The sequence below is a fragment of the Poecilia formosa genome, unplaced genomic scaffold (assembly GCF_000485575.1).
Source record: "Poecilia formosa unplaced genomic scaffold, Poecilia_formosa-5.1.2 Scaffold16, whole genome shotgun sequence".
NCBI lineage: Eukaryota > Metazoa > Chordata > Actinopteri > Cyprinodontiformes > Poeciliidae > Poecilia > Poecilia formosa.
The window spans coordinates 843597-862873 of NW_006799955.1; the positions used below are offsets into that span (position 1 = coordinate 843597).

Below are 19277 nucleotides of genomic sequence, written 5' to 3' on the forward strand. Positions count from 1 at the left end.
CATGATACTGCTACCACCTTGCTTCACATGACAACTTGCACTTTCTGAGCTTTGGACCTCTGCAGCTCTTCCTCTGCTGCTTCTTTGTCTTTATTGGAGAACTCCAATGTTCTCGAATACATCTCTGATGTTTTCTATTCACAGGATAGTTTCGTTTATACTGAGGTTAAGTATCCCATAGGTGGAAGTAGGCTTCTTCTGAAGGTAATTAGATGCACCAGCCTTTATTCTAGGAGTAATATAAAAAGAAAAGTCTGCTGTCCTTCAGTGAGCTTCTGGGTCTTAACCTTGCAGAGTCCTTAGAGCTGTTTGGTTTGGATGCATCTATTATCTGGGAACAGATGACAGAAACTTCACTTGCATTCACTGGGTTGTGGAATCCATTGGAGAAGTGAATAAGGTGACAAATGTATTTAGGTTTGTGGAAATATACCAGAAAACAGAACTTTGGTCACCATTGCTCAATGCTCCAAGTGCTTGTGCATCAGTGCAGCATGCAATAAAAATAAAAAATAAAAATAAAAAAACAGGAAAGCTGCTCTTCCTGAGATAGCTGCGAGGGTCAGTGCATGAAGTGATCAGGCTGTTGGAAATAATTGCACATTGACAGCTATGTTGAGTAGGAAATTACCATGATTTGCTGTGCAGTCGCCTCTAATTACAAAGGTGAGCGCACATTTGAGTGTTTATCTGAGCAGACTCATCATCACCTGTCTACACAGATGTACTAGAGTGACATGGTCAGAGGAGTCATCCTGTAGCTTGTTGCTCACAAGGGAACAGGGACAGGTAGCCTGAACTCTAGCCCTGTGGATCTGTTGGAGCATAATGCTCTAATCCTGGGAGTCAGACATTTTGGAAATGATCTCCATCAGAACGACTCCAACAAAGGAAACCCAATTCAATATGTCTCATATTGAATTGATGCAACGCTTTCATCCTTGTACAGTGCCTTGCAAAAGTATTCATGCTCCTTTTTCACAACCAACCAATTTGATATACTATATTGGGATTTGATGTAATGCTCTCCAGGTACTCTGACTTCACAGTCCAAAATCATGACTGCTGGGTTAATTTGTTTCTCTACATTGCTCTGAGGTGCTAGTGTACGTCTGGATTGTTGTTTGGCTTGTCCTACAATGAGATGAAATGTAAAGCAATTCGAAGGGTGTTACTACTTTTGCAAGCACGATGCATATTTACTCTTTGTTTAGTAATTCACCACATTTATGAGTCTCAGTTGAATTATTCCACACCCTTCAGATTGAGCAAACGCCTTTTCTGAACACATGGTATGGGTAATATGAATCATTGAGGGCATTTCTCCATTGTTTACTCTTCTCGATTTGCCAGTCAGGCAGCAGTCAAACACAAAGTGACAGAATCTTTAAACTGCAGTGTGAAGTCCATTATCGTCACACGTTCTTTGGATACCCGCTGTCAGATCGCATCTTCATCACCCGAGGCCACCCAGTGATCCATCACTCACATCGTCACCCTGACTTATTGGCCCGGAGAAGAGAGGAAAGCCTTTCCCATATTCCATGACATGATTCTCTACCTTGCCTTTATGACCAAACATTAATAATTACTAAACTTGTTTGTAATTTTTAAAGTTTAGTAGTTAATAATTCACATGCCGTATAAATCTCCCAGCATTTTCATTTGGCCCCTACAGGCTGGAAACAACAGACTAAAATGACTAAAGTTCTACCATCTTAAGAAATATAAAGATAAAATCAAAATTAGTCAAAAACGGCCATTTAGAACACTGACTCCTAAGGGTTAAAACAACTCCAGTCTCTACACTTATGACCGTTTATGTTAACATTTTTTTAAGTGAATGTTTGCTGTTTGCTTTGGGCAGTTATTTACACTGAAATGGACTAGGATAGGAGAAAGTCCATCTCTACTGATCTTCCTTTATAAATAGACATAGTTAATTTAATTGTAAGGAACTTTCAGATTCAGCAGGGGATCAAATAATTATTTCTCCCACTGACTGTACATGCTCTGAGTATGTTGGCGATTTTTGCCTTGATATTTTGTACTTTTTAATTTTTGATTGCTTTGGACTTTTGGACTTTGGACTTTTCGAGAACAAAATGGGAAAATCTATCGATGGATGTTTAATATCAACACTACATCAAATTGTACTTTCTGCACCCACTTTGCCAACTGTTGATTTACAGTGATTTTCTATATTCTTGTCATAGTCTTCTGTAAGAAAATATGGTATATGTCTGCAACAAATAGCAACTACTATCAGGGTCACTTTGATCCACTTTCATACTTAAGGGCAACTGACCTAAAAATAATGTTTTTAGACTGAGATAGGAAGCTGGAGTACCCAGAGAGAACCCATGCATGCATGGGGAGAACATGCAAACCCCATGCACAAAGATCCAAGGTCGGGATTCAAACAGGACCTTCTTGTTACAAGGCAACAGTGCTACCAACTGGCCACATTTAACAGAACCTCATGTTCAAAATTTTGAACTACTCTAGTACTTTCTTATACATTTCAGGAGAGGATAAGGTAAACATGATGCACAGTCAGTTTTATTGATATACAAGCCAGTAAATCGTATTTCTTCATGAATAGCGTTTAAGAAAAGATATTTCCCAGGAGTGCAATTGCCATTAGCTGCTCTGTACTATGAATGTTGAATGAAGACTTGTTCTTCACTGCTGATTGCATCCATGAATACTCAAAGTGAAGGAAATAGTCTGCAGTGGAAGCTGAATAAGTTTACACAAAGATATCAATTTTATAAACATAACCTTTGAGTCATTACAATAAATATTTCATTTAGCTAAATCTACAAAACAGAGTACGAAATATACCTGGAGTAATTACCTGGGGTATAAATAAATATGCATATGACAACACAGAATAATGTACAATCAGAGTTTGCTTGCCCAGTTATACATTTGTTTAAAAGTCAGCCTGTGACAGCTTATTTAATAAATCACTTCAAAAATGGAAGGCAGAAATTAAAAACACGTGAACAAAATTCACAACTTTGTGTGACATCAGTTATCCGTGAATACTTGTTAGATAGAAGCGTGGAAAAAAAATACAAGAGCATAGCACTTCATCCAAACCAAATCAAATATCTAAGGCTTCAGGTATTTCATAAAAATGGAATCTCCAGGCTCCTTCCCCAGATTTCCATCTCCTTCCTTCACAGCCGTACCTGAGACGTGCAGCTCCTTAATATTTAATACATCTATACATGCTCTGCTTGCTTAGAACTTATTTTAGACAGAGAGGAAGAAGTGCCAAAAAACAATACTACACTATAAAACAGTTTGAACATCCTCGATAAGAAATTTTGCATCAAAAAAGTCTTTGAAGATCTAAGCTAGCTACAGTCACAAACCCATGGAATGTTTCCTTCGTTGTAGAGATGCCTGGGCTGGGGGATTCAAGGGGGTTTTGGTCCATCTTCTCCAGCAGCGAACTAAGTCTGCATCAGATATTATGCAGCAGTACAAGAACAAACAAAGCATCTTATTTCTCAAGAACCTTCACCTCACCAGATACAATAGTATTTGATCTTTATGACGCATGAACATTGTACATTATCCCTGAAAAAGCGTCTCCATTGTCGCCGTGGTGCCTCTCGGCACACGGTTTCCCGAGCATTTCTCAATTTGAGAAATGGGAAGATAAAACGTTATCAGCAGAGGGTTAAGCCATTACTGTTTGTGAACGTCTTCGTGTCGGATGATCTTATATGTGATCCAGTAGAAGACGTTGAAGATCAGAAAAGCCAGCGGGAAGGCCGCCCTGGAGATTGTGTCTATCCGCTTGGCTCTGTCCACAAACTTTTTCCTCATAGCGTCTATGTCCTTTGGAGTTGAAGGCTGGGGGTTCGTGGCGGGAACCGCATTCTTAACAGCCGAGCCATCCTTTGTTGGCATGCACTGGCTCATGTTGTACCCAGTTAAATTAAAGCGGCCTTCATCCTCCTGAAAAACAAGGGAATATGTGGATGATGGCTGTATGTACGGCTCAAGTGTCACGCTTTGCGTTTCAGTGGCCAGAGGCACGCATTTCTGTAATACAGTGATTATACATGAATGTTAATCACAAGATATTACAAACTCTTCTAAATTAATTAGAATTCACAGGATAACCAGATGCACCTTAATGAAAAAGCAATGGTATGACTGCTGCAGGGGTTGAATCTTAATTTCAACCAAACAATATTAGTGCAACGCATCTCCCATTTCACATTTACCTGCAACTTTCTACAGTTGTACTAAAGTGCAGAATGGACGCTGAAGGGCATGTCAGTAGCTTTCTAGTAATTGCATATGCTCAGTGTTTACTTTACAACCCTCTTTCATAGAGAAATTAAAAGTTTTATGATGTCATTTTGATTAATATTTGAACGTCTGTGTGAACTAGACACCCAATAAATACACTGATTTTAATTTATCACTTACTTATCGAGTTTTGAATGTGGCATAGGGGTGTATAAGGGTATAGAGTTCACAGTAATGCTTCATTACAGCAAAGTAAACTTTGACATAACTCTTATTTATGCTTAATAATGTCTAGCTATCTTGGGCTGAATGTCATAACCTCTCTGGTATAGGAGTGCCACTACGTGTTTAAATAATTCTTAGCTAAACTAAAGTCAGTTTAAGTTTATTTTGCAGTAAGTTCTTTAAAATGTCTGAGGCTTAGAAGTTTCCAACTTTCTAACTCTAAAAGTTTGATGTTGCTTTTGCTTATATTTATTTCCTGTTATTAGCGCCCCCTATTGCTCAACCTTTACCTAACCTTGCAAATCGCTTTTTATTTACTTCACAAAGAAAAACATTCAATTTCAAGCACAATTTACTCAAGATGTATTAACGCAAATAATTTCTGATACATTTTTTGTCACAGAATTCTAAAAATATTCTCAGGTGAAAAACTATATCTGGAAAAATCAAAATGTTAATTCCAATAATATGAAATATTTCACAGAAAAAGCCAAATAAAGAAGGATGCCAGATCTAAAGTTGGTTGTGCTAACTGAACTAAAGCTAAAACTGATATCTTAAGTTACAAACTTCAGATTAGAGTGATAGGCTTGAAGATAAACTGCTAATTAGACTAACAAATGTGTAGCCTTATTCAAGGATTATGTTTTTAAAATAAACAAGGTGCTTTTGTGATTTATTCAAAAGGTCTGATCTGCACATAAGTCACATTTTTGGGCCATTCATTTCCATGTAGAGCCAGGGTGCTAACCTGATTGTTGGTATATTGTCTGGTAAATTTGTACCTTTTTGTGCTACATAGACCTCTTCTTTTTGTAGCTAAATGGGATTGGCCTGCTCTTTCAGGTGCACATACAAATCCTGCGGTCGTGTTGCACCTGCTTTCAATATACTTTTTCTTACTTTTTGAAGGTGATTTCGGTATGTAGATGGAAAAGAAAACTGAGCCACAAAGTCACACTGGTGTGCTCTCTAAAAGTGTCCTATGCAAACAGCAGCCTTGTGAAATCTTTGAAACCTTACCTTGTGATTCCTTCTTTGTCTTCGCCTCAGGCGGAGGAACTCTTTCTGTTGCCTGGAGACAAAATTAACCCCAGCATATTCTAGCAATGCAGCAAATACAAAGAGCAGACACACAGCCATCCAGATATCAATGGCTTTCACGTACGAGACCTGAGAGACAAAACAGAATTTCTTTGTTAGTCCCAACAAGGTGACAGCATCGACTCTCAAATCAAATGCAGTATGAATTTTTGATTTCACTTTAAAATGTGATCCAGCTATGAAACTTAAATCAGAGTTTCCTATATTTATTCACTTCATGCGCTGCAAAGTTTCTTACACATTTTGTTGGCTAAATGTGTCATTCAAATAAAAATAAGTAAGTGCAGATATCAAAAGTGTTTGCTTGGAAGTGTTGCCTGGTTGCTGTTAATGTCACTGTTAGACTGGCACATAACAATAGAAAAATAATCAGTTATACCTCTAATGCTGGTTTTGATCTGTAATTTTTGGAAAGTCGAGCATGAAGTTTGCAGTTTTTCCTTCCCATCCCTGAGACCTCGCCTGTGCATCACACCAAACGGCTTGTTCAGAAAGCAACTCAGAAATCCGAGGACCCTTAAAGGCACACTGAGTTATTGTTTCCACGAGTCAAAGCTCTCAAAAGCTCCTCTTGAAATATTTATCAGCACGTCTGTGTTTTCTGTGTCTTTCATGACGCCGACTGTAGCCTTTGATAATGATGAGATTGATTGATCGCTGAGATCCAACTCAGTGTGCCAGAGGACTCTTCACAGTGAGTGTGTTGCCTGTTTTCCATAATTGAAAATAGGCGTTTGCAGTGTTGCTGTGCTGTTTGTAATGCATACATGGTCTCTGTGACAATCATGCAAAACCAATTGTGATGTTGACTTCAGGGTACATTGAATGAGGAGTACAATCATTGTAGTCTTGCTTCTGATTAACGACAGCCGTGTCATTTGAATACAATATACATTTATTTGTTATTTTATTGTGCCATTGTGGTTGTGTTTGTGTTTGAGTTGAGTGAGAGCTTCTCTTCTGAAACATTGCTGCCATAGTTTTAAGTGCCATCAACATTCACTTAAAATAAAGACAAAATGTGATGAGTGCAACTCATCTATTCATGACAGACTTAAGTTCACATGCAGCAACTCCATGCTTTTTTTTTTGTTGAAGCCTTTTGTGAGGTTTGTGTTGAAAGATACTATATAAAAAATGTTTACTTACTCACATATTTTTTGTAAAATCAGAATACTCATAAAACATAAGTGTTGCTTGATTGATAAAATTCAGTGACATAAACACCCTGGAAAGGTTTCCATATGCTTATCACGACCATGACTGTCACATTACTTTGACTTTTCAGCGATCTAACCATCAATAATCTTCAATTATTTTTTAAGCACATGCACTGAGGGTACAAATTAGACTTTCACTTCTTCAATTTTCCTTCTCTCTCCTTTTAGACAAACCATTATTTCATGATGTGTTCAAATCTTTCCACGAGACTATGTATTCAGCTTCTTCTATTGACAAGTCAGACAAGGAGAGGAGATAATCAGACAAGCAATCAAGAGGCCAACTCTAGAAGAGCTGCAAAGATCCTCACAGGGACAAGTGTGGGGGTTAGAAATCAGTTCATATACAACTATCGCTTGTGAAGTGCACAACATTGGCTTTTGCAGAGAAGTGGTAAAAATAAAGCAAGAAGTCCGCCTCTGCCACAAGCCACATAGGGAGAACAGCAAGCAAGTAGAACGTGCGCTAGTCGAAAGACATCCAAACGCAACCTTTCGGCCTTAAATGTGTCGAAACGTAAACACTGTCCATTAACTTGAACACATTATCCCCACCATGAAACATAGTGATGGCAGTAGCATGCTACGGGGATGCTTTTCTTGAGATGAATGGATCTAAATACAAGGTAAGGAGTTTTAGGAGTATGAAAGGAAGACGATGTACTACAGCCAGATGTTCTGCTGGAAACATTTATGTACCTCTGAGTGACACTTTGCACTAAAATAAAAGATCTGCCATCCTGCATCTTACTTGTGATGGTCAGAGAGAAAAATATAATTGTACCTTTGGAAGAGAAGCTCGAGAGCCAGAGCTTTGAGTGGTCATCGTAAGCACAGTGGTGATGCCCAATGCCACTCTTGCAGGAGCAGCATCCATATTTATCCAAAAAGACACCCATGAGAGGATGACAATGAGAAGTGACGGAATGTACATCTGGATCAGGTAGTAGCCCATCTGTCGTTCCAGGTGAAATTTAACTTCGATGCAGGTGAATTTACCTGCAGCGTGGGAACAAATGTAATTCGATTAGACAAATGCAATTCAGAGAGGCTAGGTTAATTAGACAGAGTGTACTTAGTTGTTTTCTGACCAGTGTTGTAATGCTTAGTGCAGTAGCCCAGCTCTTTCTCCTCCTTCATAATGAACTGAGGCAGGGTGAGTCCCTCTGACACCTGCACTGCGCCGTTCTCCAGCCACTCAAAAATTAGGTCATTCATGGTGTAGCCAACTGAAGGTAATAAATGATGGGAGGAGTATAGATAAAGAGCAGATTATCCATCAGAAGAGTCCAGAAAACAAACAAAAAAAAAACATAAGAGAAACATCAAATGCTCACAACTTTCCAGCTGCATCGTACAAGTTTGAACGTCCATGGGAAAGTTTTTCAGATCCATCGGACAGGACAGAATGAGAGTCAGCCTGTGATATAAGAGAAGGACGTATTATAAAACAAGGCGGGTCCGGCCCAATATGTTTATGAAACCTTGAACTGGGGCCTCAACACATGATTTGACAATAGATTGAAGAATCACGTTACTGTCCGTACACTTTTTTTTTTTGCAATCTCTGTATTGGGTCTGGTGAGAACCTCCGTTGTATCTCGTAGGATTCCCTTCGACGGGTTCCCATCACACTTTCATTACTGCAACTTATTGTTTCAGTGATGCATTGTGGTCGGCAGTCTGCCCGCTCTGTCATTTCTCCCCGCCCCACCAGACTGAAGAGTGTGGTTAACCACCTTTCATTTCTCTCATTCACCTACTCTACCGCTGCACCTGTGCACCACTCAGCCCTGAGCTGCTCGCCAAATGGACTCAAAATTGATCTATGTTCCATTGCATCTCTGCTGAAAGAAATTGAATGGTGCACGTGACAGAGGTTGTATTGAAATAAGAGGTAACCTGTTTTCAAGTCTTGTACCTGGACTATGTTTACAGTTAAAGCCGAGAAGACCCTATAAATGTCACACACACACAGTGTAGTCTCTAAGCTATGCTGTGCATAGAGGAGAAAATAAAGGGAAAAAAAAAAAAACTTCTTTCTTTTCTTTTAGATTTCCATCCAAAGCCCCTGAGATGAGCTTGCCTTTTTCAATCTGAGCTCTTTTCAATGAAAGAATAATATGAATAAAAACAGCCTTAGAAATCCACTGATGTTCAACATATTAGAGTATTTCAAAGAAGTGAACATAACAGATAAGATCAATTTAAAATGACATGCTTTACATCTAGAGTCTTTGAAGTCTGAGGACATTCAAGAAAAGCAGTAACTGAATGTCTTCTGGTGGAATGCACGCTGTGGAGGTTTTGGTTTATAAGGGATTGGATCGTTCATTATTTCACTCAGAACTCTGAAACTCCAGCTAAAACTTAAATTAGTTGTAACTGCTAACAGTTCATCAGCTCTTGGGAATAAGAGGTTGAAATACGCAGAAATATGTAATAATGTCTGAATAAAACAGCTATATACTTTAACTCAGTAGATTCTGTTCTAAGGTAGAGAAGGCTGCATGTGACTTGCAGGTTTTCACATCCTTTAAACTTTTCCACATTTTGTTACATTCAAACTACAAACTTCAACACTATCTGTTGGTATTTTATGATTATGATTGCCCACATTAAGTGTATTATAAATGTGCAATGGAAGGAACATGTATAATGACTTCTATGTTTTTCATAAATACAAATCAAAAATATATATTTTTTGTATTTACATTTAGACTCCCTCTCTACATCCAGCTTTCCGATCAGTTCAACTTGCAAGTTTATATCGTCACCAGCATTCAGAAGCATCTTCCTTTGCAAAATAACTCCAGCCTTTCAAAGTTCATAGAGAGAGTCTGTGAACATCAGTGTTTATGTCTTGCCGCACATTATTTGGATGTTGACTGAGCTATTCTCCAGCCTCAAGTCTTGAGTTGGTTGATTTATCACATAAAATCCAAATAAAACTCATTGAAGTGTAAACACAGCAAAATATGAAAAGTCAAAGTGTGTGTGTGTGTACATGTGTAAAGCGATGCAGAATACCTTTTTACAGCTCTGATATTTAAAATTGCTCAACTTCACCTGATGCTGTAAAGCACATTTCCATCCTTGAAGATGCGCAGCAGCTTGTTGTCCGTGGTGACGTCGTGGAAGTTGGCCCCCTTCTCGTTGGCAAAGAAAAGATCTGGCTTCCATATGGAGTCCAGCATGGAAGGGTCCAGGTCGAGCGAGGAGTCTGGGTATTTACTATACGCCAGCCGTGGGTCATTCCACTTCTGCCGCAGGAAGATGTTCACTCTGTAATCCTGCAGAGACCACAAGCAGCTTTGCATATTTGCTGCGGAGCAATTTGGTGCTGAGAGAAATGCATGCTGGCGATGGTAATACCAGTCGCACATTATCTTGTTTTAATGTGCCTCTTTTTCATTTAGAAAATGATAATAATGATAATAACCTAATAATAGTTACAGTAATTCTATTTTCAGATGCATGAAAATATGTTTCTATCGCTGATAAATAAGGCAATTTATCAAGAAAGCAGGAAATTACACCAAAGGTTATGCATCACTTAAGCTATGTAATATGTAGATTAACACACTCTGTCCACATTTACATCACAAACTGGGGAGCTTAATTTAAAATGTACAAATACTCAAAGCACACATCAATATATTGTTTGAAAGTTTACATACTATAATAGAAAATGATCTATTTGGATCATTTTCCAGGGTGGAATCATTCCTGTGAAACATGATGTTTGGGTTCACAAGTTTAAATTTACAAGTCATTTTCTCTAATCTACCCAGGTTAAATATTTTAAAATATATTTATGTGCATTCACTGAATCCTTTATTTAGTTAGCGACCACGGTCGGAAGCCGCAGATATTTCCTCACTGGTACGGTAAAAAATACTGGTTACTCCAATGAAAATAACAAATGGAAAATCTACGGAAGGGGTAGCTTAATTATGAAGGAAAATTGGAAATTTAGAAATTCTTTTTGGAAGCTGTTTGTAATTTGGATATGTCATTTGGATGTACCAAGCTGAATCAAGTCGAAAAAATTACCCAAATATGAAACAAATTTGTTTGAGGTGTTGTGGAATAGCTCATGAATCAAAAAGGCTCAAATGTTTTATGCCATCGTGGACAAAACAGATGCGTTCCGGAAAAAAAACAACAATTTTTGGGTCAAATGAGAGGCTGACTGAAACCAGTGGAACTAGTTCATCATTCAAAGTGAATGGAATAGGAAAGAAGGAAAATTATCTCCAGATTCCTCAACTAGACTTTAAATGAACAGCCAGTTGGTTGAACTTTGGACATCAGGAGATATTCTAACAAGACAATGGTCCCAAACAAACAGATGTTTGTAAAAAGGACTAGCAATATATTTGAGGAGAGAACAGAACTTCAATCTTTTTAACAATTTGCAGACGATGCTTAAAACCTTATTCTGTGCCACAATATCAACCGAAATAAATTAGGTTCACCATTTCTACTAGAAAGACCGGTCCGCCTGACTGCAGTTTAATCTTCAAGAATATTGAAAGATACAGATAAAATTATACAACTTGCTGATGACAACAATACTCATGTTGTTGAGGGGCAATAATTTACCAGATATGAACAGCAGTGTGTTTTTATGTTTCAGTCTACCATATATGGCTTAGACAAAGCCCTCAATAAATTCAACTTGTGAACCCATGGATAATGATCCCAGTCAGAATAAAGAACAGATTAAACATTGCACTGAAAGCTCAATATTATCATAAGATTCATGCAAAGTTGGCAGATATGTCATCATTTATCATTCATCATCAAGCAACAAAATAAATCATAAAATAATTTCCACATTAACAAGCACACATTTTAATTTAGTGAAGCTTCGAAACTTACACTATTTTCCTCTCATCAAACACAGTTTTGCAACGTCGCAACACAACACTGGACGATTAACGGAAAGGTCGGTGAGTGAGCATAACTCTAAAAACATGTTTTGCATCAGAACATCCATCATCGAGGTGCCCATAGAGTCTTAATCATCCAAACATGTCGTCTCTTGATCAGATAGTGTTACAATTTGACCTAAGCTGACCTTTTTCCATTGGTTTCTTGTCAGAATTAGCATTTGTAGAAGGTAAATAAATGATGGATTAGTACAGCTGGATGAGTGGAGCTCTGATACTACAGTATGAACTGTCAGAAAGCTCAGTTGCTCAGAGTAATTGATATGTCATGATGATGAAAAGCCCTTATGTTGTTTGACATTTCATCTGCATATTGGCGGTTCCAAGTATTTGCCATGCCTGTCTGAGGCTGTGTAATTCCCTGGCAGTTGCGCATCTTCCCGCTCCCTGCACAAATTAACATTTTCCATTTATTATCTAAGTGGTTATTATCTCTCATTATGTGTCCTTTGATCTTGATTAGTTTGCATGTTCTCATAGATGCTATGTTTTTTGTTCCTCCCCATTTGACAAATGGATGCTTCAGTACGAAGTTTAAAATTCCCTCTACCTCCTGCTGCTACTTATTGATTACGTTCAAACTAAATTACTTGTTTGAGTTTGTTGGAGTTCAGACATGAGCAAACATGTTTACAAAGGGCCACATGGGGACAGAAATCAATACTTAACCCGCCAATTGAGTCAGTGATGATCATAAAAGATGCATGAATTAAAGTAGGAAACAAAAACATAGCTGGGCAAAAACATAATGATTAAATCTGGATTCCAGAGAAGAGGTCAGGGCTTTGCACAACACGCCACTCACCATAGTAGTTTCTGCTATTGAACCAAAGCTGTTGATAAATATGTTGCAGGTAACATTAACTGGTGGACCTGCAGGTTGAGGAATAAATAACACATTCACAAATCGGACAGGGAAGACGTCAATATAAAATCCAGAAGAACTCACCATCGTCGTCTCTGTGACAGAGCCGAAGCTGTTGATAAAAATATTGCATGTAACGTTTACAGGAGGACCTGTGAAATGGAATGACAATGACATGACAGGGGGAAACAAAACCTTTAACCACATGTTTAAGCAGGGCCTTTGAGGTGAGAGTGAATTTCGGGCTGCTGCTTTGCCGTGTATTCAAACATGCATCAATACAACAAGCAGGCTTCTGTATGTCATCCGGGCGGTGGCAAGAGTTGTATGTGAAACTGCTGCATCTGCTTTTTGGGCTCAATGCTTGACAAGAGCAATTAAAATGAAACTTAACGTTATGTTTGGTTATTAGCATTGGCTTAATGATGTTTGAAATGATGTCTAATGGAGGTAATCCTTCAGGGGTAATTTGTCGGTAACACATTGAATAGAGGATTCATGCACACAGAGTCAAAGACATGCAAACACACAGAGTGGTGCGTCAGCTGAGGAATGAATTATCTGAGCAGCAAAATTTCCATGGACACGAAAAAGAAGCTGTTCTTATATAATACAGAGGCTTGCAGAAGTATTCACACCCTTATCACATTTTGTCACACTATAACCACAAACATCAGTGTATTCTGTTGAGATTTTACGTAATGGGTCGATACATAGATGTGCCGTGAAAGGAAATTGATACATGGTTGTCCAATTAATGTTTCTATGAAAGCACAATACCACCTCTTTGAAGTGGTAGACAGGTTTGTATCACGCATGCATGTATGCCACAGAGTTCAGTGTTGGTCTCACCTCACAAGCAAAACCCTCTTCCAAACATTTGCTTTGTCCACTTTATTGACTTGTAAAAAAAAAAAACCTTAAAGGGACTTCTAAGGACTTTCTTTAAACAACGCCTTTCTTCTCGCCTGTCCTCCGTCAGGCCCAGATTTGCTGAGGGCATGATTAGCAGCTGCCTTGTTGACAGAATTTCCCACCTGAGCTGTGGATCTCTGCAGCTCCTCCACAATTACAGTGGATCACGTGGCTGCTTCTCTGAATAATGCTTCACTTGATGGGCCTGTCCAACAAGTGGAGATGAAAATGCAAACAGGTGGACTCTGTTTGCTAATGAGGTGTTTGCTTCTGAAGGCAATTGAATGTAGAGGATGTTATACTATCAGAGAAAAGGGGGCTTAATAAGAATACACACCAGATTTTTAATTATTCCTTTTTAGATTTCTGTTTCAAATTTTGAACTACAAACTAGTTTTCTTTCCTACATGCTGTCACGTTACATCCAGATAAATTGTATTTAGTTTGTGGTTATAGCATAAAAAAAAGAAATTGAAAGAGGAGTGAATACTTGAGGTACTCATTGGTGCTGCAAATATAAGTTGGGGTTATGATCAGAAAAAAAAATCATCAAATATATCAAAATCACTATAAAATGTTCATTTGTAATAAATTAACAAAGCAAATGTATTTGATAGTGAAAGGTCATGCTTCAATTCTAAACCATCAAATAAACATTTTCTCTACAACAGAATAAGGCAATCTATCCTATATACTCCAGTAGGGAAGGTAGTTTTTCTCTGCAGCTCCCTGAACTAAAATATCTTTGCAAGACTTGCATTACGAGTCACAGCAAATCTTTCTCCCCAAGCTGATAAGTGAAGTTGTAAGCTCTTCCTACTGCCTTTCCCCTGTGTTTTCCACATTAATATTTCATGGCTCTCTGTATTAATATTTGCCTCTGTTTGTTGTCAAGTTTCCACATTTTTACAGCAGAAAGAGGTAACTGGCAGCAGCTCCTCATAACAAACTCGGCATTGGAAATCTAGGTCAGCCTCTTTAGAAACACGGTTCGACACTCTTCAAAGTACGTCTGGCAGGTTCATGAGCAAAAACTAACTGTTTACAGCACAGCGGCTTAATGTGTATGCGCTTGTTTTCTGACTGCAACATGTGAAGCTCTATGTGTTTAATACAGAGAGAGGACCCCGCTCTCACTTCTAGCATTAAAACAACCAGGTTAAATCAGCAAAAATCGATGTTTTATGTATCAGTACTATCTAAAAATATAACAATTCTTCTTATCATCTCATATGTGTCACAGAAATCTTGACATGTGCCAGATTCCCCTAAGAGACAAAGAATATATGGCATACAGGAATTAAATATTCATACCTTCTTTCACATTTTTTTGTTGTTGTTTTTGTTTCAGTTAAAAACTTTGACTCTTTTTATTCAGAGTTTATGTCATACACAAACACACTGCAGTGGATAATAGTCAGGAAGAAAAACAAACAAGTTTACATCTGAAAAGTGTGATATCGTTTAGTGAGTGCTTAGCTAAAACTGAGTTATTACTTGACAAGACCAACTTTCACTGCATTTACAACTGTATATGTTCGGTTGTACCACCAACAGATCTGAACATGTTTCCACCATATTCAGAGCATAATAGCTATGGCTCAGTTCGTGTTATCAACAAATTTTAAGAGATTCTCTATTGGAAGTAAATCTGGGCTTTGAGCAGCCATATTAAAAAGTTTTTATTTAAACCAGTCCATTGTAACTCTTAAAGCTTGCAGCTGTGAACTTCTTCACAGTTTTATCCCTGAGCAGTCGGATATATTCCTTGTTCTTTGTGATGCTGGTTGCTCACAGATGTTCTCTGCATAACCTCTGAGATCTTCACAAAACAGCTGCATCCATGCTGAGATTAAATTGCCTGCAGGTGGACTCTATTTACTATAGATAGTCGGTGGAACTGAATTGTATTAAGTAGCATTGGATTAAAATTATTATTATTATTATTATTTTAAAGAGGACTACACTATGTGGATTGTTTAATTTTAGTTCCACCTCAATAATGTGCTACTATATGTTTGTCTGTGATGTAAAAATTCCAAGAAAAATGTATTCTATATTGTTGTGACCCTGTGAAGGGCTGGTGACCGTGTCTACACCACCTCTTGCCCTATGACTGCCGGAGATAAACACCAGTCCCCTGTGACCTTGCAAGAAAACCGAGGTACAGACAATGGATCGTTGTGCTTTTCCCCGTCCTGTATTTTCAAGCTGCTTTACCTACTGGAGTCCATGGACTGTAACAAACAACATCCCAGGTGACCCCAGAAGCTAAGAGTGGGCCTTAGCCCCCCATAAGCGAAACCTTTGCTCACTCAAAACCATTCCAATGACAGAAGCTGTGTGTGTGTCCTCAGCATCAAAGCAACAACAGCAGCAGAGCCTGCAGTCTAGCCACTGGGGCACCATCAATCGCTTAGCCGGCATCCCTGTCTGAAGTGAGAACGTGTCTTATTTCTGTGTTGCTGGGATATTTCCAGCTCCCGATTCTGATCTCACATTTAATAAAGGTGGGTATTGAATTTTAGACAGCTTTCAGATAAGAAAACCATCATTGAGTGGCACAGTGTGGAGTGTGATTAAATCTAAGCAGGGTCCTCGCTGTTACTGTTAATTGAAGTGATTGATTGTTGCCTCCGAGTTGCTTGAAGCCCAGTTCCTTGGCAACAGATAGAATCCAGTACGCAACTGGTTAAAAAGATTAGTGTTTACACTTACAGTGGCATTTCTGTGGCTATTTATAGTTCTCAAAATGTGGGAAGTGAAATGTGTGTGTGTTTGCGTGCGTGTGTGGTGAGACTCATTTGGTTGCGGACAAACCTTTGAAATTGGGTCTAATTCGTGCATCGTACCCGGACGTGCGACCCATTAAGGAGTCCAGAAAGTCTGATGGAGACATGTTGGAGGAGGACCTGGGTTCGTACTCTTTGGCGACCACAGCTCTGGAAAGCACACATGGTGAAGGGGAGGGGAGAAAAGAAAAAAAAAAGCACTTGATCAGAAAGAAGTCGCAGCTCAGAAAGCAGGTGTTAAACCTTATCGGTGTAGCCCAGGAGCTGCCTGGGAGTCAGAGGCGCTCACAGAAAACGTGTGAGTTGCAGACACACACGCACACAGACGTATATTAAGCTATCAGATGTGATTTCCCTTCCAAAACAGGACTAATCTGTTCATAACACGAGAATCCCACAGAGATGCATAAACGTGCAGGTGGAAGCAGCAATAATTTTGCAGCGATGGCTCAGCAATTAATACGATTGGGTGCTTAAATAACATTCAGTGTTCATTTTCAACCAAGCAAAGAAACAAAACAAAACAAACAAACAAACAAAAAAAAAAAACAATTCTAAAGATTTTAAAATTTAAAATCAAATTAAACAAATAACATTATTTTGTGCTTTATCATTTTTAGTTCGTCAAATAGTTGAGCTAAATTAGGTTAAAGAAAATAAATTAGTCTAAATATTTCAAATTCCGCCGTTTTTTTAACTTCAAAATAAAAATAATAATAAAACTCAGTCGCAGTACAAACAAACAAACAAACAAACAAACAAACAAACAAAAAATCTAATTTCTTACCTGAAGTTGCTCATCTCCAGGAAGTATGTGAAGATAGCTGCTAAAACCTTAAAGAAGGATTGTTTCATTCCCGGTGGTTTCCCCATGTGCTTCACTTTTCTATTCTATTTCTTCCATATGGTTCACATCAGTCAAACACATAATCCAGACGGGAACAGCGGCGTTCTCCTCCTGACCAAGTCGTTGGCGTTCGGGCTGTCTCGGGTCACGCAGAAACGCGGGAGACATTCCTCAAAGCGGCCAAAGATCATAGTTCAGTTTCACAGAAAAACTCCAGCACACAAAATCAAACTGCTAGAAGCAAAGGCTGGGAGAAACATCAGTCCTTAGGGTCGGGGGGGAGGAGGAAATAAAAATAATAAAAATAAAAGAACCGTCGAAATTATGTTAACTCCAAGACGCGTCGACTTGCAGCTCCTCTTCAGGCGGTGGATTGAGATCTAAAAAAGCTTCGACCTGCTTCCAGGCTTGCTGGCATCTATGAATTGAAACCGTTTTCAGGTGAGAGGGGCTGTCAAGGAATGAGAGAGGAACGCCTCGTTTTTTCCCCCCCCCTTCTTCTTTTTCTTCTTTCAGTTCAGCACTTGGACAGCTCCCGGATTCTTTACGCGCAGGCGCAAGGCATTTAAAAGTGACGAACGTGAGTTGAGTTCGAATAAATCTAATAACGGAGCGAGGTAATCACCGGGAATATATGGGAAATTGCCTCCAGCGTGTGTTTCACGGTGATTGACGGTTGCACTTTTAAATGCTGAATTTCTTTCCCCTCCTCCTCGTGTCATTGCTTTGAAAGGGGAACTCCTGGTGCGCGCATCCGCGTATCAGAACTGAACGTCTTTCTGTGGGGAATATTTCATATCAGGTCAAAGTAAAGATAAGAATTTTTGCCGATTCTGGGTGGGGATTCTGTCGATTTCACTTATGTTTGTATTTCGAAGGTGCATAGATTGAATGGTGAGTTATTGCTCCCAGGGGGGTTACAGAGGATTGACTGGCCGCGCTCTGACTCCGTCCTTGACTGTGTTTTCTACAAACCGTGCATTTTTTTTTCCTTCACTCCTATATTGGAGTGTTCAGAGATTGCGAAAGGTTCCACAGAATTTCACTTGGGAGCCCACTCCCATCTTCACTCCGCACACTGACATTGATCGAGGTTTATGTCATTAAACTTGAAAATGATTGAAAACTAACATTAAATTCAACGAGTAGAACTCAGATTATATAGATTCGTTGCACACATGTATTTCCTTTAAGTTAGATTGTTGCAGTTTACAGCAAATGAAAACAAACAATTCATATGATCAGGATATTGGACATTACATAAAACCGTCATAGAAACAATTCCATACACAGAAATGCTAACACTGAAAAGTATGTCCTTGTATCTTACTGCACGCAATGTACACTCACAATCAATTATAGTTAATTCGTGATTTATTATAAGGGGCAACAACTTTTCTACATTGGGCCAAGTTGTTTTGGGTAGCAGATGCATATAATTTGATCAGATTGTCTTTTCTTTCTGTGATATTACAATTTACTTGACGGTCAAAAACATTTAAGGGTCTCAAAACAATAACAGGAGAGATCTTCAGTGCAAATTCACACAGAAATCTCACCCAAGCCCTCACAGACAGAGTTAAGACCAAAATTATTCATACCTCTGGCAGATTTGAGGATAAAGTGATCTTGTAATAGTACCAACATGTTACATGTTTGAGTTATCATAATTGACTTTTTAAACTTAAAATCTTTAAGTCCTTATGTAAGATATATGATTTTGACATAAAGTCAATTCATTCATTCATTCATTCATTCATTCATTCATTCATTCATTCATTCATTCATTCATTCATTTATTCATTCATTCATTCATTCATTCATTCATTCATATTTAGCTCTTTTCCTTTGTCAGATACATTTTTAAATTAGTTAATGAATTTATAGTAGTTTTATTTCATCCATCATGGAAATATGCATTTGTCTTGGCTTTTGGCCCTTTTGTGCTATGATTCAAGGCATCCTCACAGATACATATACGTGTGGTATAAACAAAGAACACACCAGTGAGAAGCCACTCTGAGAGTATTTGCTACTCCAGTTGCCCTGGAAACAGATTTCCAAGGCACATCG

General features: G+C 38.5%; 1 protein-coding gene across 7 annotated transcripts; it reads right to left on the reverse strand.

Moving 5' to 3' along the window:
• Positions 1-2544: 2544 nt before the first annotated feature.
• glra2 (glycine receptor, alpha 2) lies at positions 2545-17910 on the reverse strand. Of its 7 annotated transcripts, none has more exons than XM_016668580.1 (9): positions 17145-17910; positions 16386-16507; positions 12591-12802; positions 9897-10120; positions 8165-8247; positions 7919-8056; positions 7612-7826; positions 5527-5676; positions 2545-3978 (listed from the first exon to the last, which is right to left on the reverse strand). In XM_016668580.1, exons 1-9 carry the CDS (start codon positions 17228-17230, stop codon positions 3706-3708), a joined length of 1503 nt encoding a protein of 500 aa, XP_016524066.1. In that variant the 5' UTR covers positions 17231-17910; the 3' UTR covers positions 2545-3705. The 7 variants fall into 7 exon arrangements, with proteins under 7 accessions (XP_016524066.1, XP_016524067.1, XP_007546443.1 ...); XM_016668581.1 differs by having other exon boundaries at positions 12735-12802; positions 17145-17908; XM_007546381.2 differs by having other exon boundaries at positions 12591-12658; positions 17145-17907.
• Between the last annotated feature and the right edge of the window lie 1367 nt (positions 17911-19277).